The 27,495-nt window shown below is 34.6% G+C and overlaps 1 protein-coding gene across 2 annotated transcripts; it reads right to left on the reverse strand.

Annotated features, from left to right (window-relative positions):
* Positions 1-1,128: 1,128 nt before the first annotated feature.
* On the reverse strand, positions 1,129-27,449 carry LOC102807921 (WD repeat-containing and planar cell polarity effector protein fritz homolog). Of its 2 annotated transcripts, XM_085490821.1 has the most exons (27): positions 27,238-27,449; positions 26,735-26,820; positions 25,600-25,644; positions 24,555-24,599; positions 23,695-23,765; positions 21,589-21,648; positions 21,306-21,426; positions 20,614-20,750; positions 20,224-20,301; positions 18,321-18,421; positions 17,981-18,043; positions 17,255-17,354; positions 15,547-15,639; positions 12,115-12,151; positions 11,760-11,830; positions 11,585-11,635; positions 11,415-11,486; positions 11,091-11,182; positions 10,612-10,719; positions 9,462-9,567; positions 9,011-9,125; positions 8,043-8,166; positions 6,583-6,646; positions 6,288-6,390; positions 5,008-5,104; positions 3,824-3,936; positions 1,129-3,454 (listed from the first exon to the last, which is right to left on the reverse strand). In XM_085490821.1, the coding sequence occupies exons 2-27, from the start codon at positions 26,793-26,795 to the stop codon at positions 3,360-3,362; spliced, it is 2,223 nt and encodes a 740-aa protein (XP_085346947.1). In that variant the 5' UTR covers positions 26,796-26,820; positions 27,238-27,449; the 3' UTR covers positions 1,129-3,359. The 2 variants fall into 2 exon arrangements, with proteins under 2 accessions (XP_085346947.1, XP_085346948.1); XM_085490822.1 differs by lacking the exon at positions 15,547-15,639.
* Positions 27,450-27,495: the final 46 nt, after the last annotated feature.

A 27,495-nucleotide genomic window follows, 5' to 3' on the forward strand; every position in this document is an offset into this window, starting at 1 on the left:
TCTATTGTTATTCTCCATGTTCACATGTATTTAATTTAGCCAATTTCACTGATGAATGAAAATAGTGAAATTAAAAATCAGTTCATAAATATTGCATTTCCAGTACTAAGAGTTTTCCTACATTTCAATTGGTCCAAATCAAAAAAATTATCAAATATATTTTAAATCTTTCAATAATTGATGAAAGCCAGAATCAATATTTGCATATTTTTGTCTAAAATTATTTTAAATTAAATGTATCTAATATTCTAACTTTTAAGGATATTAAATATCATTCTTACAGTTTCATAAGGCATGAATATTTTTTATATAGAAATGTTTTATAAATTCCAAATAATGATTGAAAACATCTCTGACCAACTTGACCAATCACAGCACTTAGTGAATGAATGCCTTCCATACCGAATATTTTTAGCATGCATGGCAGTAAATCGGCTTATGATTGAAAAAAAAACTTTGAAGACTTGTAGGTACATGTAATAGGTTTTACCAAATTGGCATCTTTAGCCAATGGATTCATCTTCTTTGAATTTGTTAGAAGAAAGGTTTTCCTTGATAAATGTTTAATAAATATTTTCTAAATTCCATAAAAAATAATCACGCCTTCATAAAACGGTGCCATTATTAATAAACTCAAACAAGTTATATATTGTCTGAGCTTGTGCGGCAGGCCAATTCACTTTTATCATGTTACAGCCAAAGCCAAATAAGACTCGGAAAGCAATTAATCAGCAATGTCAAATGCATGATAAAAGCGAATTTGCTCACTATCGGTATTCACCCTAGCATTGGAACTTGCAATTCGTTTTTCAACATGGTTTGGAGTTGGAGAAATAATTAACACCATTTTAAGAATCATACTCGTATGGTGCTGTATATCAAACTCAGTTTCCCAGTACTATACCAATGCCTATTTTGAAACGAGAGGCAGGAACATTGACAGGAAACGGGAGTAGAACTCTCTCTTGAAAACATAAAATAAATCTCACCTTATCCACAAGCTGTCCCATGATATACATGTAGTCTTACAGAAAAACACAAGGCAAACTGCCAAAAATGTAGGTAACATGTTGACAGAATCATTGAAGAAAAAAAAAAACTAAAAAAAACTGCACAAACAAGACGGAATAAAAAGAGATCAAATTATTTTATTCAAATCAACTGTTATCCCATATGTACAAACATGATCAGACAAATACCAAAGACCATATGTTAATCACATACCAGTAATACAAAATGAAATATCAGAAATGGGGTCATGGGAATTGTCAAATACCCACACTATTAACAGGCCAAAGGTTCTATTATTGAGTAATGATTTCTGTTCCTATGGGTATTCTGTAAGACAACTTGAAACTTTTACTAAAGTAATACTAAGGTTTGTATTTAGCATGCCTGTAAGTATGCCGTACACTAGCATTTATGAGCTCCCGAAAATTAGTTGCTATAGAAACTAGCCAAGTTGGATGGGACCCGCCCCATAGACATGTGCAGAAAATACTGTCCTGAAAATATACCAAAAAATACCATATTTGCTCTATTAGTAGAACATGTACTTGAATGAATGACAACAGTGTGTCAAAAGTAAGTCATATAATGACACATCGTGCAATAAATGCAATTTTTTTGGTTTATGTTCACTTCTATTAGAGTAAATATGGTTATCACAATCCAATAAATTAGAGCACATATTTAAGATAACTGTGATATTTTAAATATTGCTATGTAATGTATAAAAATAAAAGCTTGATTAAAACATCATTTTAATGTGATTTACATTTGATTTTTTTCCTTCACTGCATCTCTTTATACAGGCAATTTAAATGGTCATCCTTCAAATTTAGCTGTGGCTTCCCTAAATGATACAGGTGCTAGATTAGTGAACCATGTCACAATAAGCATGTCTGTACTAGGTTATACTTGAATGATTCAATTGTTGAGTTAAAAGTGAAACCACATTACAGACGTAGATATCATGGGGTGGAGGGCGGGGCAATATTCCCTTTTCCATTTGATCAGTTTTAACTGACACTTAACACCATACGGACATGGATATCATTATGCAGATTGCACGTTGTATGGGGGTGGAGGGCGGGGCAATACTCCCTTTCCATTTGATCAGTTTTAACTGACACTATAATAGCATACAGACATAGATATAATTAAAACCATGTAGACTTCACCCCATATAGAGGTGAAGGATGAGGGGACCCCCCCCCCCCCCCATTTGATCAGTCTTAACTGACACTAACACCTAGACTGGCCCAGCTGTAGTGATTTTTTTAGTTAAATTATAATAATAACAAACTTGGGAAAAAAAATAGTTTTGCAAAATTCAGGGTGAAAGCCTCCTCCATTTTGTGATATTTTTATTTAAACCTTAAAACAAAATAAATCGTCCAGACAGTGCCAGTCTAACTAACATAATACAGAAACAGATATCAGTATCACCAGACTACCCACCCTATGGGGGTGGGGTGGGGTGGGAAAATATCCTCTCCAGTGTGCCCTCTAAGTGACAGGGCAATATTCCCTCCCAATTTGAGCAGCTTTAACTAATACTGTTCATGTGGAGAAATTACTTTCAATCTCATGTGGTGCTAATATCTCAATCTATTCAGCTTCATTGTTAAAGATGAATGCCGAGCCACTATTAACCCATCACCTGATGAAATCCCCTACAAGACAGCAAATTTAATTGGTATAATGGTATCAGCAGGCATCGTGTTAACACGTGTACAATGCTAAACACAATCAATCATATAAGTAAACTCTGTAAAATCTGTATTAGAAGCCGCATCCCTAACAGAAGTCCTACCCATTTATTTTGAGTAATTCAGAACCAAACATTCATAGTTTGTCATATGTGTAGATGTTCTAATAAAAGCCGCATCCCCTCTGTTGCATTGTAACATTTTAAGTCACAGCTTCTAATACAGATTTTACAGTACATGTATATACTGGTACTATCTTGGCATTATTAGTTTTCTTTTCAGATCCCTCAGCTAAAATTACATTCAGTTAAAGAAACAATGAGCTTGTTGAGTTCATGAGTCAGTCAGTTAGAGTATTAAAAAAAGTAGACACAAAGAATGTTTCTTTGAATGAGTAACCACCACTGAGACTACCGGATTACCGGTACTAAAAATAAAAATTCATTTTAAAAATAATTACAATTACTGAAATAAATTTATAATTCTCAAAATAATGTAAAACTGTAAATTTGCTTAATCACATTTTTAAAATGTAATTTAATTTTAGATTAAGATTTAATTTTATTTATTTTTCACAAATCTGCAAAGCAGACAAAATTGAAGTATATTCTCTGCCACTTGAGGGTGCTTCACTATTTCTCAGTTTTATACAAGTCCAAAATGAATCACTTTGAGTGTCTTGGTATTTCCCAGACCATCTATGTCATCATCTTGTTGTTCTTGGTTACCATCACCACTCCCTGTAACATAGTTATATAAATAGATAAACGATGATAGTTTTGTTTGATGATGAAATACATTAGGATATGATTGATGGTGAAATAAAAATGTTTTAGCTGCAAAGAAAGCAGTATTCATTTGATATTGAAAAGACATTAACTGTAGGTATAGGTAAATCCACATGCCAATTATCTCAAATTGTTGCACAAGAGTGTGGTATATAAAGTGAGAGGGTCGTCACCTGCTCACGCGCAGGAATTGAGTCACAAGCGACAATAACAACACACGCTAAAAACGCAAAGGCTCATGGATAGATGCTTGTAAACAATGACATGCTATGGCCATCTGACGTATGCATAGGTGATGACTCCCTCGCTATAAGTACATACCTCTAGCTGCCAATGTGAGTGGATCTTCTCTGAGTACAGCAGCATATACATCACCAGGTACAGGTACACTCACATCACCAGCTTCATCTAAATAAATATCATTCATATCAGCACTAAAATAAATAACATAAATAACATCTGATTTACTATACACATTTCAGTAATATTTAAAATCACAATGCCATATTTGCTATAATACAATACATGCACTTACATGTAGGTAAAAACTAGACATATTTAATGTTATAATTTTACACTATATGTAAAATAGTCAAGTTTTCACACTGTTGTTCCAGAGAAGTTTAATTGTAGTATGAGACCTGTTGAAATAGATTAGATTGGAGAACATCGGCAAAAAAAATGTTCAGCTCAGTACCAGGAGTTACGTTTCCAATAGTGCAAACACATAAATGGTAACAGGAATGGTAATTGGTGAGAATATGATAAAACAGATGAAAATAAAGAATACAACATCATCGTTTATTCCAATCTATAGAATTTATAAATACCTCCATGCGTCAAAAACAAACAGAATTTTTTTATTATAAAATTTATTAATAAATATAATATTTAGGCAGGAAAGCATGCTGACTGGTGACTACTTGACACAAAACCATTACATGCTGTGTTGGGTATGCTTATCAGGGGAGGAATGGAAGATACACATCTGCTGTCCATCCTACCTGCGCCTATACCCAGTCACTGCCTGTCTTCTTGATTGTGACAGTGAACTATGTGTTAGCTGGTTAGTTGCAATCCTATAATAAATTAGTATCTTTAAAACATAGCCATCCACCATATATTTAATATATTAGTTACAACAAAAAAAGGCATCGAGATGGCATATCCCCAGGAGTTGGTAGAGGCCATTGTTTTGATTGGAGGACTGGTGCACCTTCAACTGTAACTGGAAATACCTAACAGGAGCACTTATCTCAACTGGGAGTAGGCAGGGTTAGGGGTCAGCAATTTAAGCATGCAATTTGCTCATGTTTACTTCACCAGAACAGCATAACCATCACACACCTAGTTTCAAAATGGTGAATGTCCAATTTCTGTAGTTATGACTATATCCTCTTCCAGCACTACATGCCAGTTTTCATTAACACCATCAGACCCTTGTGTTGTAAAAGACACCCTATTCTAGACTGTTGTGCCAAACTGCAAGTTTGATGACTACACACCTGTCTTTATGATCTTCATCATCGGAGTCATTACTAAAATCACCATCGTCTAAAGAAACTTGATCATCAAATTCATCCACAGAAGAATCCATTGTGTCTGGAAAAAATATAACACTACAATATGTATAGCCACCAGCATTATTATAGATCAGTATGTTGTCATACACTACACTATGTATAAACATCAGTATTATGTAAATCAGTATGTTGTCATACACTACACTATGTATAGCCAACAGCATTATGTAAATCAGTATGTTGTCATACACTACACTATGTATAAACATCAGTATTATGTAGATCAGTATGTTGTCATACACTACACTATGTATAGCCATCAGTATTATGTAAATCAGTGTTGTCATACACTACACTATGTATAAACATCAGTATTATGTAAATCAGAATGTTGTCATACACTACACTATGTATAAACATCAGTATTATGTAAATCAGTATGTTGTCATACACTACACTATGTATAGCCAACAGCATTATGTAAAGCAGTATGTTGTCATACACTACACTATGTATAAACATCAGTATTATGTAGATCAGTATGTTGTCATACACTACACTATGTATAGCCATCAGTATTATGTAAATCAGTGTTGTCATACACTACACTATGTATAAACATCAGTATTATGTAAATCAGTATGTTGTCATACACTACACTATGTATAACAACCAGCATTATGTAAATTAGTATGTTATCATACACTACACTATGTATAAACATTCGTATTATGTAAATCAGTATGTTGTCGTACACTACACTATGTATCGCCACCAGCATTATGTAAATCAGTATATTGTCATACATTACACTATGTATAGCCAACATGTAAATCAGTATGTTCTCGTACACTGCACTATGTATAGCCACCAGCATTATGTAAATCAGTATGTTGTCATACACTACACTATGTATAGTCATCAGCATTATGTAAATCAGTATGTTGTCATACACTATACTATGTATAAACATCAGTATTATGTAAATCAGTATGTTGTCATACACTACACTATGTATAGTCATCAGCATTATGTAAATCAGTATGTTGTCATACACTATACTATGTATAAACATCAGTATTATGTAAATCAGTATGTTGTCATACACTACACTATGTATAAACATCAAAATTATGTAAATTAGTATGTTGTCATACACTACACTATGTATATACATCAGTATTATGTAAATCAGTATGTTGTCATACACTACACTATGTCACTTTATACTGGGAATATAAAACCTTGTTTATGCCACACACCTGTACTAGATGATGCTGGTTCATTTTCAATATCTTCAGCTTTTTTCTTTGCAGCAGCAGCCAAAGCAGGTTCACCATTATCCAAGGCAAGATAGTGAATATCCTATGAAAAGTATAAGTGTTATTTATCAGATCAAGGTGTATATGTAGGTGGATTAAAAGATATGATTATACCATAATAAGTACTGTTTCTGTCAATAATTTGCCATTAGATCATGGAACTAGAAATTTTCAAAACTGATGGACAGACAGATATATAAGACAATGAAATCATCATAATATGTCAGGCACTCACCATAAAAAGATCTCTGGAATGCAAGTCTACTGCTAATAGAAATGCTTTCTCAAATCTACGATACCTGTCCAAGATGAAGCAAAAGTTCTAATATCAATAATAATTATGAAAACATGTTGAATTACAAGGTAATTGAAATTCTCAGCCATCAAATGTGAGTAAGAATCTACTAGACAACCTACCCAAGTGTGTTCCACTGATGCCAATCTTATCCATGAGATAACAGTAGAATCTACTAGACAATCTACCCAGGTGTGTTCCACTGATGCCGATCTTATCCATGAGATAACAGTAGAATCTACTAGACAACCTACCCAAGTGTGTTCCACTGATGCCGATCTTATCCATGAGATAACAGTAGAATCTACTAGACAACTCACCCAGGTGTGTTCCACTGATGCCGATCTTATCCATGAGATAACAGTAGAAACTACTAGACAACCTACCCAGGTGTGTTCCACTGATGCCGATCTTATCCATGAGATAACAGTAGAATCTACTAGACAACTCACCCAGCTGATGCTGGTACTACTTAAGAAAATGATGAAATAATTTCCAGGCCAACCTACCCATCTGTGTTCCACTGATGTGGTCTTACCTGAGAAGATGCTGGAAGAATCTCGTGGCCAACCCATGCAGCTGCATTCCCTGATACTGATCCTACCTGAGAAGATGATGGAAGAATCTCCTGGCCAACCCATGCAGCTGCATTCCCTGATACTGATCCTACCTGAGAAAATGATGGAAGAATCTCCTGGCCAACCCATGCAGCTGCATTCTACTGATACTGATCTTACCTGAGAAGACGCTGAAAGAATCTCCTGGCCAACCCATGCAGCTGCATTCCCTGATACTGATCCTACCTGAGAAGATGATGGAAGAATCTCCTGGCCAACCCATGCAGCTGCATTCTACTGATACTGATCTTACCTGAGAAGATGATGGAAGAATCTCCTGGCCAACCCATGCAGCTGCATTCCCTGATACTGATCCTACCTGAGAAGATGATGGAAGAATCTCCTGGCCAACCCATGCAGCTGCATTCTACTGATACTGATCTTACCTGAGAAGACGCTGAAAGAATCTCCTGGCCAACCCATGCAGCTGCATTCCCTGATACTGATCCTACCTGAGAAGATGATGGAAGAATCTCCTGGCCAACCCATGCAGCTGCATTCCCTGATACTGATCCTACCTGAGAAGACGCTGAAAGAATCTCCTGGCCAACCCATGCAGCTGCATTCCCTGATACTGATCCTACCTGAGAAGATGATGGAAGAATCTCCTGGCCAACCCATGCAGCTGGATTCCCTGATACTGATCCTACCTGAGAAGATGATGGAAGAATCTCCTGGCCAACCCATGCAGCTGCATTCCCTGATACTGATCCTACCTGAGAAGATGATGGAAGAATCTCCTGGCCAACCCATGCAGCTGCATTCTACTGATACTGATCTTACCTGAGAAGATGATGGAAGAATCGCCTGGCCAATCTACTGATAGCATCTCTGTATTCTATTACTGTTACTTCTGATAATGATCTTGGGGGAGCATAAAAACTACCAAGAGCTGATTCCAATGCAGCTGCAATATCAAAAGCAGTGTTTATATTATATTCAGTGATTTCAATAGTGAGACAGTAAGGGACAACATCAAAAGTTCAATGTAGAATAAAAAACTTAATTCCTTTAGTCCCCCCCCCACTGAAACTTAATTGATAAATATTGATCATAGCGTCAGACTACATTCACTATTAAATACAAATCGATAATCGGACAGTAGTATGGCATAGCACTTAGTTGTAATAATGAAGGGGAATATATGCATGCGCAGAATACTTTTCTGGGATCTGCGCTTGCTCTAGGTCCAAGCCCTGAAATTGACTTCTTTTGACGTACATATTTACACTCGTCCAAACCATTTTCTCGTCTTGGATGTTTTGTTTATTTCAAGTTCTATTAGTTTTGTCTATGATTGGATAGAAAAAAAATGACTACAAATACTCCAAGATTTGTTTGACTTCATTAAAAAATAAAATCGTTTCTGTAGGATAGAAACTTTTTGAAGTCAAACTCCCACCCCCACCCCCAAACTAAAGCAAATAAGTTTTTTTATTCGACATCGATCTTTTGACGTCATCCCTAATAATGTTTATAAAGAGCTATTACTAAGCTATTACAAAGCAATCACTGTTGCCCTTTATAGTAATCTGAATCTCATAATCAGCATTTGTCCATGAATTTAAAAAAATGTTGTTTCCTCTATACAATAGTAAGATTTGTATCTTTCATATAACTTTTATGTATCTATCACATTCATGGAACCTCTTTACACATATTTTCGCACTTAGTCAAAGACAAGCAGCACAAGAATCAATAAGAATTATGTTTTAACCAGATTTACATCTTGTACATGTATTAATACACACCTTCTCTGTCTTCATTTAAAGGTGATCTCAACAGGTGATCCATGATAGATGATAAACATATAAAACAACTTGTACCTTCTGTGTTCCAATTCATCGCGGTTAACAAATTGACAGCCTTTAGGTAAAACAAATCAAAAGATATTAACAGTAATATCTGGTAGCAGAACTACATGGTTATGTTGCATCGACCTATTAGCCTCCCTCACTAGACCATGTGTGATAGCATAAGATTTGTGGATTTGTGAGAAGAGATCTGATCGAAGCCACCTCTGTGAGAGGAGACTGATTAGTATTTACATTTCTAAATTTAACTTCTCCATTTTTCTATTCCCTGTGGTCTTTTCCCGCACACAAATAAAAGGTATCACGAAGACAAGTTATAAAAACCATTGTAACAGCATGAAAAAAGGTGGGGAAAATGTGTTATGGCAAAATAAGTTGACAAACTCACTTCATCAGTTTGACCATGGTGTAAAAACTGCCGAACGAGATGTTCCGGACCTAATTTACCTCTGCTCATCACACCAAGATGAATTTGTAGCATAGCCAACGGCCCCCTGAAATAAAACAATGCACAGCACTCAATAACCAACAAAATCTGTAATTAGGGGTCTTCAAGGGAGGTGAAAGTGATGGTAATAAACAGTGATGCTGTATCAGCACTTTTCACAAGTGCAGTGTTTACTTGGTTGGTGCTGGAGGAATGTTGTTTGTCCCACTCTATCATGGGTGGCCCTCTAGTGGTGAGTGGTGGTTATCTTTTTTTCATATAACTAGCGTTTGATTCATATAATATACATCAAATAATGTGCACATAAAATTAAACATTCCCCCACTGTAATATAATCTTCTAGAATGAGCAATAATGAGATGATTAATAATTTATTAATTGTATAATGTTTGAATACTCTAGTACAATTATTAAGTTCCTCTAAAAGCCAAATCATTAACTTGTTAGTTCTATTTATTTATAAGTGTTCTTTAATCAAAGATTAAATGAGAATAACCTAATAAGCTTGTATGTATATAAATATTAATATCCCCATCACATTATATAATGCTTATATTATCTATTGACACCCTCTTCATCTGTATTTTAATACATATTTTGTAATATAAATGAGCAATAATATTGCTATCTGAAGTTTAATCATAGATCTTAGAAAACATTTTTATAGATTTTAGTGGATTAGCTTTCAGAAGAAATACCACACTGGTACCGTGTTCTCACTAGGAAAAGTACAAGTACAGTGTATGTTTGCTTAGCAAATAAACACTATGCATGACCTAACGAGGAAGCTATTAAGTGTCAAATTGATAAGTTTTCCATTGTTTTATCAACAGTCAATAAACAGTAACATACTTGATAGCAATCTGGCAAAGTTTACTGCAACAGTTATAACTATTTGGCAATATTTTATTGTATTATTACTTGTACCAGGTTTCCCTTGTTTGTCAAATTGATCATACACCCCAAATCACTATGAACAGTGCTCACAGTTAAGTAATCTTGATTTAGTTAGATATTTTATCCAGTTTATTCAGTTTCAGGGCAGAATCAGTCTAGTTCAGACAAAAGTTGTATCTTTGTGAGTACATACCTTTCAAATATAAGTAATTGTGAATCAATGGCATCTGGAATATATTCTAGAAGTGTTGAATTTCTATCTGGTTGACACCAATGTAACTGACTTAAATTAGTTGGTGACCTGGTGACAAAATAATCAGAGTGTACTATAATTACCCATACTCCAAGGAACAATCTTTTGTAATGCTTAAATATTTTTATTTATTTTATTAATTCCACTATAAAGGGGTGTGTATGTATGAATAAATAAATAAATAAATACAAATCAACTTCATGTCTCAATTTAAGATACAAAACATTAAGATTCAGACGTCTAATACACACAATTTGAAAACAAACATATCGGTAAATGATTCAGATTCTGTAGCAGTGATAATTATCAGCAAGTGTTCTCAATAGGCAGGTTGCGGTGACCATTCATAAAAATTTAAATTCGTGATTGCAAATGCTATAAAACGAATCATAAAAATGAATGTAACGTTATGACCATACCTGAAATAATTTCCAAGGTGTAATGTTGGGTGTGCTTTAGGATTTTCTGATAGCATCATAAAATTGAGAGGATTTAATGCCATATCAAAACACTGTAATATACAACAACATAGAATTATGTCATTGATACTGTATTTGTGGGAAAAAGTAGTAGTGCTGGTGAACTGATGAATATGCATAGGATTGAACTAGTTTGAAAGTTCATTCGCAAAAATTGAATTTAACTACTTGAGAAAGGAACTAAGCATCATGCTGACAGCAGGAAGACATGAGAGTAACAGAAAAGTATATAAGCACTAAAGTCTATACAACATATGTTTGTACCTGAATTTCTCCTCTGTTGCTGGCTACAAATACCACACAACCACCAGGGTGCCAACCAACAACACTTGGCTCCTGTTAACAAAAAAACAGCAAATAATTATGCTTTTAATAATTTATGTATTTTCTATTATCTGAATGATCAGTGAGGGACAAGATACGATAATACCTACCAAGTCAGCTTGTGTGAATTGGGTAAGTCTTTTGTGTTCATCATATAGTACCTGTAAAACAACAACATTACTCGTATTAATTCCTGGAGTACAATTAGTTTGATAAAATATACATAAGCTAAGATGAAAACAAATGAAATGACATCACAACGTTAAATTTCTATAAACGACTCACCACTTTGCCATCATCACAGGCAAGTACAAGTTTATCTTCAGATTTATTTCTACCATATGCTGTGATCCCGGCTTGAAAAAAATAAAACATATGAATATTGATGTTAAGCAGTGACTGATGTATAGACAGAATGCGAGACATAGTAAACTAAATTTACAAAATACGATATATGTTGCAATTTTAGTGATTTGAAAAGAACAGTTTATCCATCATAAGTGTTTTAACTATCAATTATGCAAACTACTTTTCATTATGTCAATTTTTAATACCAGTGATATGATTCTCAGGACTTTGGACGATGGTTCAAATATATACACACTAAAAAATTACGATGTTCACTAAGGTTGACAGATACCTTTTGTTGGAATTGTTGTAACAGTTGCCCTCTGAATCTAGGAACAAAAAAAATCAAAGATAGCTTAGAAAGAACTCCCGTGTGCTGAGAGTATTGAAGACACATTAAAAATTAATTCAAACTTACTAGTACATGAGATATTGATGGAAAAGCTGAAAACTAATTATGTAAATCAGGTAACTAATATGAACAGAACAGAACAAAAAAATTATGAATTATTATGCTAATTAGAGAATTAATATGAACAAATTTTAACCCAAAATTAATTAGGCCTGTCTATTGTTCTAGAGCATTTATGTACCAAATTTTATTCAAATGTGATGATCAGTAATTGAGATATCAGTGTTAATTAATTATGTTAATTAGGTGATTAATAAGCATAAATATTTACCAAAAACTAATTGGGTTTCTGCATAGTTCTCTTTAAAAGTTTCATTAAAATCCAATTTGTGGTTTTTTATATATCAGTGGAACATTATGCAAATTAGGTAATTAATATCCAATTAAAACTAATCAGGTGTCTGCATAATCCTAGAAGATCTATGTTGCAAGTCTCATTGAAATATGATGATTACTACTTGATATACCAAAAGCTGAAAATTAATTAATTATGCAAATTAGGTAATTAATATGTACTCATATTACCCTAAAAACTATCAGGTCTGTGCAGTGTCCTATGACATCTATGTACCAAGTGTCATTGAAATGTGATGATTACTACTTGAAATATCAAAAGCTGAAAATTAATTAATTATGCAAATTAGCTAATTAATATATACTGATATTACCCTAAAAACTATCAGGTCTGTGCAGTGTCCTATGACATCTATGTACCAAGTGTCATTGAAATGTGATGATTACTACTTGAAATATCAAAAGCTGAAAATGAATTAATTATGCAAATTAGATAATTAATATGTACTCATATTACCCTAAAAACTATCAGGTCTGTGCAGTGTCCTATGACATCTTTGTACCAAGTGTCATTGAAATGTGATGATTAATACTTGAAATATCAAAAGCTGAAAATTAATTAATTATGCAAATTAGCTAATTAATATACACTGATATTACCCTAAAAACTGTCAGGTTTGTGCAGTGTCCTATGACATCTATGTACCAAGTTTTATTGAAATGTGATGATTAGTACTTGAGATATCAGTGGAAAAGCCGAAAATTGATTAATCATTATGCAAATTAAAGTAGAGATGCAGTTTATTTGGCTTGCTTTTTAATTGAGTAATTAGACAATGAAGATCGTATTATATATCCAACATGTTATATATTTTCTGAAAGCTTATTATACAAACTTTGTAAAACTTGTCTTTATTTTAAATATCCAGAATGTGTTTTTGATTTTGGGTCAAAAATATGCTTTTTTGGACAAAAGTGGTTTAAAAAAAATTAGCTTGAAAACTTCAAGTCCGTTTGTGGGTAAAATTACATCACTGGATACCTTGGTATACTACTAATTCAAATGCGTCCACTCATCTCTCTAACGGCTTTCAAAGTCGCACAGCATGACCTCAAAGTTCACTCTTTTCTATTTTTGCATAATTTATATATCCCTGTTAATTGCGGACTTGTTATTTTTGTTCCTCTCGCCGTAATAAACTGTCCGGACGCATTTTGAAGGGGGAACACCTTGTCAATAATGTGTGAAAATTTCGAGGCAAATGGCCAAAGCGTCTATCAGCTATTTTAATTTAAAACCCAAGAATTCACCAAAAATAGAAGACGAGAAAAAGGCTAATTTGCATAATTGCGCGTTAAACCGGGAATTACTGCTTTGTCATACTTTCTAGACTATTGAAAATGAAAGTTAACGTATAGACATAGACATTTTATGTAAAATCGTTGGACCAGAACAACTACTCTTGAATATATAAATCAGAAACACGTCATTCATACCAGTGTTTTGATGGGGTCGGTAAAAACACGTGGCAATGCCCAGTAAATATGGCGTCATCTCATGAATTATTAAACAGGGGGAGGTCCTAGGAAGGTGACCTTTTATCACGATCAAAACATCATGGCTTCTCTTCGATGTATTTTCAATAAAAAGTCTACGAGTATTTCAGAGCCTATGGTTTACCGTGAAGAGTACAAAGTGGGATATTAAATTATTTATCCTTGATGATTTTTATGTAGTATTGAGAACCAACTCCAGGAAGCGAACGCACAATAATGAATAATCGCGTAATCCTAGAATCGAAACTCGAGGCACAGAAGTTTTGTTCATCGTTTCCAATCCCATTTTTCCCACTGCAACATATTTGTTAAAAGAAATATTTGAATTCTGTTCGTTTTTTAAGAAGGCATTTATATATTTTTTTTCGATTTTGGCAACGCCTTATTCAGGGATTTTCTAAGACAGTCAGCGCACGGATGTACGTACAAAACATGCTGTTGTACTACCGGCGACGGTCGCCTGCAAGAAGAGAGCTCCAGCTCCTAACGTAAAAGTTTTAAAATTTCGACCGGTTTTAAATAATTAGTGTTGGAAATCTGACATGTTTTAAGAGTGCAAAATTAAGGTGCATTTTCGAGCGGTCGAATTTTCCTGAATAGAAATCGGCAAATGAAAAAAATAGGAGTGCTAAACAGTGTGCTTCGTTAGTACCTTCCATGGTTAGTTTAAAAAAAATGGAATGTCCGTCAAATTGATGTAAACTTCCCCATTTTTCACGGAAAAAGCAAAGGTCGTGGCCGAGTTGCAGGCTAAAAAACTCAAAAATCAAAACAAAATCATCAATCAGTAAGTATTATGACAAGGAAAACAAAACATCAGACGCGGAAAAGCGGTCAGCGCGTCAAAAGAGTTGTTACCGAAATGTATCAAGTTACCTCTCTCTGTGATTTATTTTTCATTGAAATTATTTGGTTGTTTTCAATTAATTTTAGCGTACCTCTGCAATTTATTTTAGCATTGTCAGTTGTTTGCTTCATTGAATTAAACGGAGTTCGTCCGGTTGCAAACAAAGCTGTCTCGCACCACCTAGCAAAACTTGCGAATGATCGAAGTACAGGTACCCATTGGACAAAAGATACACAAAAGTTTGTATCGCCCCGACCCAGTGCAATATATCCGGTTAGAATCAAAGCTCACGTGCCCCTTATTTGAGGGACCAGATTCTGCCGTAAATTCGGGATGGGATTAAAAAAAAATGGGACTTTTAAGGTGTATTTCGACGTCATTTTCTAAGTTTTACCGTAGTCATTGACGCCTATTCAAGAGTATGATGTTTATTGTGACTAGCGTGAACGGGTAAGCTTCGTTTCGACAATGAGCAGTTATCACTGTAAACGATGTTAAATTATTCTTCACATGCTCAGTTTATTTTTTGAGAACAATTATTTACAAATAAAATCTCTCAGTCAATCAGAAACTCGGATTCATGCCTTCAAGGAAAGTCATGTTTGGACGCTCACATCGATTTTGTTTTTCGTTCGGTGGGTTGATTCCTTCAGTGTAGCTTTTGCCTCTTCCGACATAGAAATCATCTGAATCTTCTTTCTACCTCTCTTTCTTTTCACACCACGCATAATGTAATGATAAAAGTTAGGAAAAAACGCTGAGGAAATATAATGTTTGGTTTGCTAGCGAGCGAGAACTGATTTGAGATTAATTGCACATGCGCGTAATTGAATGAACTATGACCCGTACAATCTCGATTTGCATATTGTCAATCAAAGGTCCTGTTATTTGCTTACTCATGCAAATTAGGCAATTGGACATAAACATTGCCACGTGTGAGTGTTTTATTATTTTTAACCAGAAAATAAACAGCAATTTTAATGGTGTTCCAATAAGAATTCATTGGTCAAATTTTCACAGAATGTTCTTTAGATAAAAATCTATATAAAAAACGAAAAAAACTATTTTTGATTGAAATTCACAAATAAACTGCATCTCTACCTTAAGTAATTAATATTGCACAGATTTTTACCCAAAACTAATCAAATCTGCGCATCAGTTTGGAGCATCTGTGTGCCAAGTTTCATCAAAATTCAATGAGTGGTTCTTTAGATATCAGTGGAACAGCTAAAAATCAGCTAATTATCATGCAAATTAGGTAATTAATATGCATGGATTTTTACCAAAACCTAATCAAATCTGCGCATTGGCCCAGAGCATCTATGCACCAAGTTTCATCAAAAACTGATGTATGGTTCTTGAGATATCAGTGGAACAGACGGACACACACACACACATACAGACACACACACACACATACAGACACACTAACTGCAAAGACTCCCTTTTTGTGCTTCGCACACAGGAGTCAAAAATTGAGATCAACACAACTATTTATATTTTTTTTATTTTTAGCCAAATCAATTTATTACTGAGTCTGTGTTCCCTAAATATTGAGGATATCACATGGGCGCCTAAATTAACTGATCATTAAAACTGACATTTTCCTATAACTTTTTCTTGGAAAATCGCAGTATCCTTCGGAACATTCATAGCAGTGTTTGCTATAATTTGGCAATCAACGACTGGTATTGGCAATTTGTATATCAAAAGTCACACTTCATTTGATGCGAGTGTTCAAATTTTAAATTGAATTAAATGTTTGTCACTATGATCAAATGATCATTTGCATAAAAAAAAAATCACAATTTCATTATTTCACGCAATTATTTCAATCCAATAATGATTGAAAGCGGTTTAACAGAGAATCACTACCAGCAAAATCAACCAACCACAGAGCTCCATTTGCAACATGATTCAGAAATTTTGGGGAACAGGACCTGTCTACAGTTGTTATATGGACGACATCATTTAAAGATATACATACAGCTATATTTACAGCAAAGAATTGAATGTTCAACCTCAACATAACACATGGGTAAGAAGAAAATGGTTGTGTACAGGGGTCATTAGCTGTTGAATTGAAAATGGCAAAGTCAAAACAAACACTGCTAAAAATGTTAAAAAGGATATTGTATTATTTTGGTGATTGCTGTAAACATATTAAAAAACACAATAATGCAAGTTTTGGATTTATTTTGGTTATATATTTATGATGGTATTGATCCCTGCACACATCCTGACATATTAGTCTATACAAGTATATAAGAGAATGCAAGTAAGAGAGACATGATACAAGACGGTGATAACAACAAGACTAACCTTAGTTTTAGAACATTCATATATACAGCTGTCAACTACAACTTCTCCAGCTGCTGATGTGCCTACTTCTAATGTGTATACATGCCGTGATTGTGTTGAACTACAAATAACAAGTTGGGTTCAGGGTTAGGATTAGACTGGCCCAGTTGTGACAATTTTATTGTTTTATATTTATAATTCCTTTTAAGAATGAATTTGCATTCATCTCTCGTATTGATGCAAATTTTCCACGACTGGTCTGTTTTGCCACACCCTCTATAGCTGTCACCATGTTTTTAAAGTGCTAAATATGCTGATAGCTTGAATTGTAAACTGCCAACCCATCAGAAGGCAGCTTCTGATCTGAACTGTTCTACACAACTATAACACATGCAAATTTTAAAAATTACACGGCTGGGCCAGTCTAGGTCAGAATGTGTGACCACAAAGAGTATGTATTGTTGTAGTTACCAGGTTTACTATGGAATAACTTAAAGAGATGGTACCATAATTCAAATAAAATGTTTCCACTATTAGAAGCCTATGTGCTCTATAAAATCAATTTACCTAACTGACTATATAGATTATGTTGATAGAGTGGGATAAGCTTCTAAATGGAATACAACAACTGCCATGGTATGCAAGCACATCATACACAACGAATATTTACAACATAATGACACAACTGTCTATCTGTGATTATTTTCCACTAATTTGGTGAATACAATCATTGTCAGTGTGTATTACCTAAATGCAACATGAATTGGATCATACTCAGATCTTGTGAAACATAATTCTTCAAGTTTGCCCCTATAATAAAAAAATTAAAGAATTCATTACATGGTGAATTAATTATTCAGAAATGTACATGACAAAGCATGCAATGTTGAACTGTTAAGACAGAATGTACTTATACCAAGAATTATGGTAGAATTACTACGACAGACCCTGACAATTATGGAAGAAGCTAAGACAGATTGTACTTACACTGAGACACCAAGAATTATGACAGAACTACTAAGGCAGAATGTACTTACGCCGAGACACCAAGAATTATCACAAAACTGCTAGGACAGAGTATACTCACGCCGAGACACCAAGAATTACAATATTGGCTCTATCTCTATCACTTGACATAGGAGACCAAGGCCAGGCTTCTTCACCTGCTATAGGCCACCACACAACCACCTGTAATGAAAAATAGTACGGTTAGCAAAATATATGACTAAGTATTGACTGATCCATCATTTACTGACTAACAATGATTGCCAACAAATCTGAGAAAATGAAACTTTTCAGAACTATACTTATGAGTCATAAGCTAATTTCTACTAATCTGACAGGATGTCTAAATTCGGTAGTGGAAACACACTGGCAGTCATGACCAATGATAGTCTTTCTCGATTGTCACAATGATAACCTTTCATTTTGTACATGTTCAAAGTTAATTTTCAATCAATATGAAAGCGGTAACATTGCACAATTTATGTTTTCTAAATACTGTTCAAATACATAGATTTATTATACGATATCAGCTCTGATATTTTACACAAAATGTCACAACTGTGAATGATATACACTATTTTCATGTGACAATAAAAATAACATAAAATGAGATTAGGTAGGATTTCAAATTTCCGGGCCTAAATGAAGAATTACAAGTCATTGAAAATGACACAGTCCCCGTTAAGTTCTCTTTGTGCTCGTCATATTAAAGCGGAGGGGTTGTCGCGAGCATGTCCTTGAAACTTGAGTTCCAAGTGGCGTATACAACAGATTGCTTATTTACAACAAAAACACATGTTTCGTGTCATAGTAATATGGCCAAAATAAAAACAGTCGTTATTCAGCCATCTTTGATCTGATTATGAAACACACTGATATGTATGATGTGTGTGCCAAATACAAATGAAAATGGTACATAAATTGTGAAAATATAGTAGTAAGGCCAAAAAGTCAGATGGCTGTCAATCGGCCATCCTTGACCAGATTTTGAAACGAATTGTCATGGACATGCATCCTAACATGTATAAAGTACATGTATGTGCCAAATTTGAATGAAAACTGACAGAGCACGTCCAAGATACTGCATAAAAAAACAAAAACAAGATGCCTGCCAGTCGACCATCTTTGATCCAATTGCAAAATAAATCGTCATGGACATGTATCCTAACATGTATAATCTATGTACCAAGTTTGATTGAAAACTGACAAAGCATGTCCAAAATACAACATTTTCAAAAAACAAGATGGCTGCCAGTCGGCCATTTTGAATTGAATCGCTAAACCACTGCATGTGCATATGTCCCACATAAGGTACTAGGCACATGCAAAGAATGAACGGAATCGGTCCACAGGATTCTGAAATATGACGTTGGATAGACTGACACATGGACAGACGGACACACAGACGGTCGGACAGACAAACTCAGGAACTCACGGACGGTCGGGGACATGTATCCTAACATGTATGATCTATGTACTAAATTTGAATGAAAACTGACAAAGCATGTCCAAAATATGACATTTTCAAAAAATAAGATGGCTGCCAGTCGGCCATCTTTGATCCAATTGTGAAATAAATCATCATGGACATGTATCCTAACATGTATAATCTATGTACCAAGTTTGAATGAAAACTGACAAAGCATGTCCAAAATACAACATTTTCAAAAAACAAGATGGCTGCCAGTCGGCCATTTTGAATCGAATCGCTAAACCACTGCATGTGCATATGTCCCACATAAAGTACTAGGCACATGCAAAGAATAAACAGAATCGGTCCAAGGGATTCTGAGATATGACTCCGGACGGACGCACGGACGCACAGACACACGGACGCATGGACACACGGACGGACGGAGACCGAATTATAAGTTCCCGTTTTCGGACTTCGTAGGAATGGGGACTAAAAACTTGTGTAGAAACTTGTTGAAAGCAATGTATGTGTGAATAGAATATACTGGCATAACATCTCAAGTGTACCTTACCCATTCTTGATGAGTATTTATTGATAACTTTCTCTCTAGTCTCTTTCCTTTTGGTCCTGGTAAGTCAAGATGTGAAAACTGAAAACAAATATACATGAAATAGGGATAAAATAAAAAATGAGTAATAAAGTATGTAATAGGAACTCAAGCATGCCAAGATGTGATGTGAACTTGAGTAAAATTAATATTTCTGTATCATGCATGCCAACTATAAACATGATGTGATGTATAATATCACCAGGCTGGTGACACATTTCAAGAGGGGTAGAATAACTTACATTATTTGGTGCCAAAAACGAAATGTATTTTAAAGTACTAGAATGTGTAGGCAAGTTTGGTACACTAGGTAGCTATTTAAAAAATGATAGAACTAATAGACCCACCACTTACCTTTGGATCGTATGTTGATAGTTTTTCTATTTTCTTGGATGCAGTTTCACCAACAGAAGGTTTCTTATTAAAATAAACTAAAGTGGCTTTAGGTTTCTCAGGATATGTAAACATCAAAAAACTGTCGGTGATGATTGCTGAAAAAAAATGTTTACATTTATGTATATCAGTAATAATTATAGCAATGTATCACATCATTGGTGATAAGTTACTAACAGACACTTAGTAAGACAATGGGATTATAAAGTCCCAGCTGCTATGATAGTGTGTATGCCTTTCTCAACCACACCACCACATCAAATCAGTCAGTATGTGTTTTTGTTTCAGTAACTGCATCTTTCAACACAAATGTTACAAGTCATTTGGTACACATAATATTATTTTGGGTGCAATGTCAATCAGTGCAAAAAGCAAATTGTGTAACAGTGTGCAAACTGAGCAAACAGGAGTAAAAAGTCCCTAGTGAAATGTGTGGTTATACAGATGTATGGTCATGAAATGTATTCAGACAGTTACTGTGAGCAGCATCCATTGGTAATGTGATGGGATGGTGTGTCTAGTACAAAAATGAAATGAATCAGCTTTATGTGGAAGGCTATATGTAATTTGTGTTTAGTCTTGTAATAGAAATCACAATGACAAGTTATACAACCATATTTGTCCCATGTCTACTACGTACCATGCATACTTACCATCATTGACAGGGTCAGCTGCTAGTTTGCCTTGCAGAGATTTATCAATTGTTAACTTTTCAATATCCCCTGAATGAACTGATATTTGAATTGTAACTAAAACACCATTACTTAATAAAATCTGAAAGACAACAGTTATTGGCATTAGATAGGAAAGTTAATTATATATAAATCACATGAAGAATTATATGTATATAAATTATATTTCAAATGCAATGAAAGTATACTGGTACATATATGTATATACAGTGTACTAAACAATATTTGTATTCATCTAGCTCACCTGAAACAACTTTCTTCCCTTCCATCTGATATGTACACAATTATGGGACAACATCAGCTCCTGTTAACAAAACATGTAAATAGTAGTCAAACAAAAGACACACTCTCTGCTAGCTGAGCTACATACCATGTACTGTAAAAGGGTTAATTATTCAATGGGTTTTAATTTTGCTTATTTCGCTGACTGAAAAATGCGCTAAATTAAAACCCAGTAAATATGTAAAATTTAGTATAGAACACATTATCTAAATGTTAAAACCATGAATTTAAAGCCTACTGAATATGGCTGAAATGGTAAATCAGCGAAATTTAAACCCAGTGAAAACAAGTCATTGTCAATGACACGTCCCCGTTCCGTTCATATTTGAGTGACATATACATTCAAAGCAGATCATGACCGAAATGCACCTGCATATGTACAACACATTGTGCTAAATCTGAACAAAATCCATCCATGCATGACTGAGATCCGGTTCTGGAATTGTGAAAATACGTGATTTTGATGCATTTTCGGCCTTAAAATGGCCATCATTCCGCTATTGTTAAGCAGATCATGAAACAAATGCACATATCTATTTGTGACATGATGTACCATGTGTGTGTGAAGTTTGAACTTGATCAATCCAGACATGTCTTGGATACGTATCCAGAACTGAATTCTTTAACAAAATGGCCGCCAGTCGGCCATTTCGAACTTGATCCGAAAAAAAAGACGTGCATCAAGGTCCTATTATGTTTAATGTATGTACCAAATTTGAACAAAATCCATCCATGCATAACTGAGATACGGGTCCGGAATGGTGAAAATGTGCGATTTCAATGCATTTTCGGCCTTAAAGCGGCCCCCATTTGGCTATCGTTAATGAGATCATGAAACAAATGCACATACATATTTGTGACGTGATGTACCTTGTGTGTGTGAAGTTTGAACTTGATCAATCCAGACATGTCTCGGATACGGATCCAGAACTGAATTCTTTAAAACAAAATGGCCGCCAGTCGGCTATTTCGAACTTGATCCGAAAAAAAAAATGATGTGCATCAAGGTCCTATTATGTTTAATGTATGTACCAAATTTGAATGAAATCCGTCCATGCATAACTGAGATCTGGGTCCGGAATGATGAAAATGTGCGATTTCAATGCATTTTCGGCCTTAAAGCGGCCCCCATTTGGCTATCGTTAATGAGATCATGAAACAAATGCACATACATATTTGTGACATGATGTACCTTGTGTGTGTGAAGTTTGAACTTGATCAATCCAGACATGTCTCAGATACGGATCCAGAACTGAATTCTTTAAAACAAAATGGCCGCCAGTCGGCTATTTCGAACTTGATCCGAAAAAAAAAATGACGTGCATCAAGGTCCTATTATGTTTAATGTATGTACCAAATTTGAATGAAATCCGTCCATGCATAACTGAGATCCGGGTCCGGAATGGTGAAAATGTGCGATTTCAATGCATTTTCGGCCTTAAAGTGGCCGCCATTTGGCTATCGTTAATGAGATCATGAAACAAATGCACATACATATTTGTGACATGATGTACCTTGTGTGTGTGAAGTTTGAACTCGATCAATCCAAGCATGTCTCAGATACGGATGCAGAACTGAATTCTTTAAAACAAAATGGCCGCCAGTCGGCCATTTCGAACCCGATCCAAAAAAAAAAATGACGTGCATCAAGGTCCTATTATGTTTAATGTATGTACCAAATTTGAACAAAATCCGTCCATGCATAACTGAGATCCGGAATGGTGAAAATGTGCGATTTTGATGCATTTTCGGCCTTAAAATGGCCGCTATTCGGCTATCGTTAATCGGATCATGAAAAAAATGCATGTGCATATGTCCCATATAATGTGTGATGTATGAGTGAAGTTTGAACTTAATCGGTCCATGCATGTTCGAGATACAGGTGATCACGGACGCACGGACGCACGGACGGACGGACGGACGCACACAGGGCAAAACATAAGTCCCCGTTTTCGGACTGCGTCCGAACGGGGACTAATTAGTCATTTTACAGTATCACACATTCTAGCTTCCATACTTGTTTCCCTTCAAAGATGTTCTGTCATGTCAATAACAATGTCTTACTCACCTCTAGCTCTTTTAAAGTGTCTCTCAGTTTATCAGGTCTTCTATTCTTTGGAATCCAAGTAACATCTCTACCTGACATATCAAAGATTAATCTGATTAGAAAACTGAGTCAGAGTAGGTGTGATTGAGCATTAAGACTATTATTAAAGTTGTATTGTCACCTATATTTTATGAAAGCTTTTTACAAAAGTAATGTGTTATATACCAGGGGTACTAATTGAACAGTTACAATATTGGCAAGATATTCTAGTCAGAATCTTCCTGCCAATAGCCAAAAATTACCAAGCATTTCCATGGTTTTTCTTCCTAATATTTTGCTTGTTAACCATGGATCTATCAGGACATCAGCATATTCATATTAGCGGCGTGCAAATAATGTTGTGGTCATACACTGGCCACACAAGCAAAATGGAGGCAGCGTTTCCAGGAGAGGGCGAATGAGCCCCAAAATAATAGAAAGATAATAACCAGGCTAGAGAAAACATTGAACATATAAATTTCCTCGGTTAGTTGTTTTTAGCATGCACTCAAAACAGAATTCAATGCAACAATGAATGACAAGATTTATTGTAGTGAAGACAATAATAACTTAGTCAATAAATGTTGACATATTTCAGGTCTGGACCAGCACAGCTAGCAAATGCTCTCAATTTCCATTTACTCAAAAAACTTAGGGCTTTCATCAATACTACGGTACTCACTTTAAAGCTTCACCCATACATCGATGCTAACATATATGGTACATATCAAGTTTTGTTTTTATCAAATGTACATATTGCATCACGATTACTGAGAAGACGGTAGGAAATACAATATGTTACATGACTACAAACAGCAATACATAAAATAATAGTTGCTTACTCTCAGTGTATTGTTGTTTGTCTTCTAAATAGTGATGTGCTACAGCTGAAACACAATATAAAGACATATTAATTTCTTATTTCTATATCACAAAATTCTAGCAATTATCCAGGATAAGAAAAATTATTTGATCATATTAAGATGTGTTTAAGTATTTTTGTATATTATACCAGTATTAGTATAAATGGATCAGCGTGTATGTGCTTGCGAAACATTTATTGGTATTGAACAGAAGATAGAGCAACAGTACATGTAGTTCTTTTTAAAAACAAAACACACACAGTATTATGTTTTCAAAAAATCTTTCATTTGTCAATCTCAATGTGAAACACAGAACTGAAATGTGATAACTGTAGTAAGAGTAAATAAGAAAACAAAATGAACAAAGTGACATACATCAAGATCTCATTATGTTTGGTTCTGGAATGACTCGATTTTGATGAATTGAAAACTTATAATTAAAACCTAAGCTAAGTTGATATATAAGTATATATCCAGTATTCAGTGCCCTCCAAGTACACTTGTATTTCATGTTTCCGCTCAGGGACAGAAATCTGGAAAGGATATTGTCACAATTATAAACTGCTCCTGTTTAATCCATAGAATAACATTTTCACCAATATCTCCAAAAATACATGAGCCAGCTACACCAATTGAACTGCAGTATGACTAACAGTATGATAATATTAGAGTTTGAGAAAGCTTTGAAAAGAATTACAAATTACCAATATGGTAAACCCTCGCTACTTCATTTTCATTCTGGGCATGATAAAAACTAAATATTTTGTACAAATTATGGTCAACTGTTGGATATCAAGACAATAGGAGAATGACATGGACAATGCGAATTCCTGCCAAGACAAGATGACAATGTATTTGCTAGATGATAGGAGTGGATCTTCAATAGAGCGCACAACGCACAGAAATAAAAACTTATTAAAATATTCCTCATTTTGAACAAACACCTCCGTAATTTACATACCGGTAAATGCATACATAAATAGAGCAAATTTAGTATTTATGTGATATGTGCAATTATACTTACTTTGTTCTCCTTTATCATGGTAAGTATAACATCCTATATCACCATCTGTTGGTATAATAATAATGAATGATTGTAATATGAAGAGACTAAAATATATATATCTGTCAGTGAATTGCCATAAATAACAGCATGCTATAATTTTGAGGTATTGCACAGGACATCTACATTGCACCTTATCATGAAATCAGTATTCTAATTATGAAGCGATAAACAAGATATTTCTGAGATGGTGAGCGTTCAATTTCCCCAAAACTAAAGTACCGTACATATCATAAGTTCATTTATAATCAGATTGTATTTGATACTTTACATTTGGGAGTGAGTAATTTAGTCTTGTCTACAGTGATTTGGTTGTTATTTATAAACTTGTATGCAAAATTAGTATTTCATTTCAATCGGAAATTTCATTTTCAAAGTCATTCATGTGTGTTGATACTGTTGGCAGCACCGTATTGCTGACAGGGTAGAAATCGAAAGCTTTACCAATGTAAGATGTAAATTGTATTCTAGTTGGCGAAGAAATGACAGTATGCAATCAGCATCATACACAACTGCACGAGGCATGTTTAGAATATATCTCCCTATTAATACCACAAAAAAGTGTTAGAAATTAGAATATATGTTTTTTTGTAATTTGTCTCTCTATATTAGGACTACTAGTAGTTGTCACCTTAAAACTGCAGGTCCATGGCATGATTTTTGTGTCGACCAAAACTAATTAATTTACGTCACTGACCCCATGGGATGGAGGGAGGTACATATGTACTTGCAATGCCAATCTAATCATCTTGTAAATTTGTAAAAGTTGGTTTTGTAAGTTATAAGTATATTATTAAAAATAAATATGCTTTTGCTACATTCTTAGAATATAATTTCAATTCAACAGAGATATTAGCAGAAACTTTAATGCTGGAAATTGCAATATACCGGTACATGTACAGACGATAGAAAATATGCGAATTATGCGAATAAAAGTATACAGAAAAATAGAATAACTAGCATAATTACATAAACCTTACATTAGAGTCTATGACTCCATGGGTTATGTATTTATACATATACTGTATACACCTTGCAATATCTACCTACATTACTGGTACTATTTAGAATGTTATTGTACACAGGTTACACATACCAGCTATAGCAATAGGATTCTTCAGTGACCAAACATGCAACTCAACCAATAAACTTGCCATGATGTATTTGACTACTTAGTGCTATCTGAAAATAATATGCAATTATAGTTTGTCAAATGATAACTGTATTTAATATTCACAACATGAATATATGTAAACTGCTATAAGGCACTATGTACCATACTTTATTGTGGCCTTTGCTCCATGGTCAGTGTTAATAATAATGTTAGTGGTAGGATGGGACAAAGTGGCAACGAAGAATTATGGAGAGAACTCAGTTTCTCTGAATTTGTAAAATTTATATTGTTATATTTCTGATTTATAAGTTACTCTATGCATATGTCAATATTGGAGGGTTGTGGCAGTGCTCATAATGACACTAAGATTAGAATTTGTTGATTTTCAGTGAAAATAATCAAAAAACGGAAAACTACTTCGAAGCATTATTAGTAGGTGTTGAACAAACCTTGGAGGTACATTGTACCTCCATGAACAAACGTACCTCTGCTTTAGCGTCAAGTCACTGTCAAGTTGTGACTTTTTAGTTCAGATCGCGGAGACAATTTAATAGCTTTCTTCAACTTCATGAGCATTACAATCCCATCATCGGACCATTGTGTCTTCATCAATTACGAGAAGGGGTTTGTGATTGTGTCAAAACTACATCGCCCTAAAAAAAACAAGCCTATCCCTAGCCGAGTTCAGAATGTTTACGGTTTTAAGGCAAGCCTTGACAATTAGTAACGTATTGCTTGATTGG

This window comes from Saccoglossus kowalevskii, chromosome 2 (assembly GCF_978046115.1).
Source record: "Saccoglossus kowalevskii chromosome 2, keSacKowa6.1, whole genome shotgun sequence".
In the NCBI taxonomy this organism is placed as follows: Eukaryota; Metazoa; Hemichordata; class Enteropneusta; family Harrimaniidae; genus Saccoglossus; species Saccoglossus kowalevskii.

Excerpts from the sequence above, each read along its gene's own strand:
- LOC102807921 (XM_085490821.1), bottom strand. The coding sequence starts at position 26,795 with ATGGCAAGTTTATTGGTTGAGTTGCATGTTTGGTCACTGAAGAATCCT. Across the intron at positions 18,422-20,223 it reads TAAATACTCATCAAGAATGG|GTGGTTGTGTGGTGGCCTAT; the intron begins GTAAGGTACACT and ends TTTTCATTACAG. Across the intron at positions 10,720-11,090 it reads CACCTTGGAAATTATTTCAG|GTCACCAACTAATTTAAGTC; the intron begins GTATGGTCATAA and ends TTTTGTCACCAG.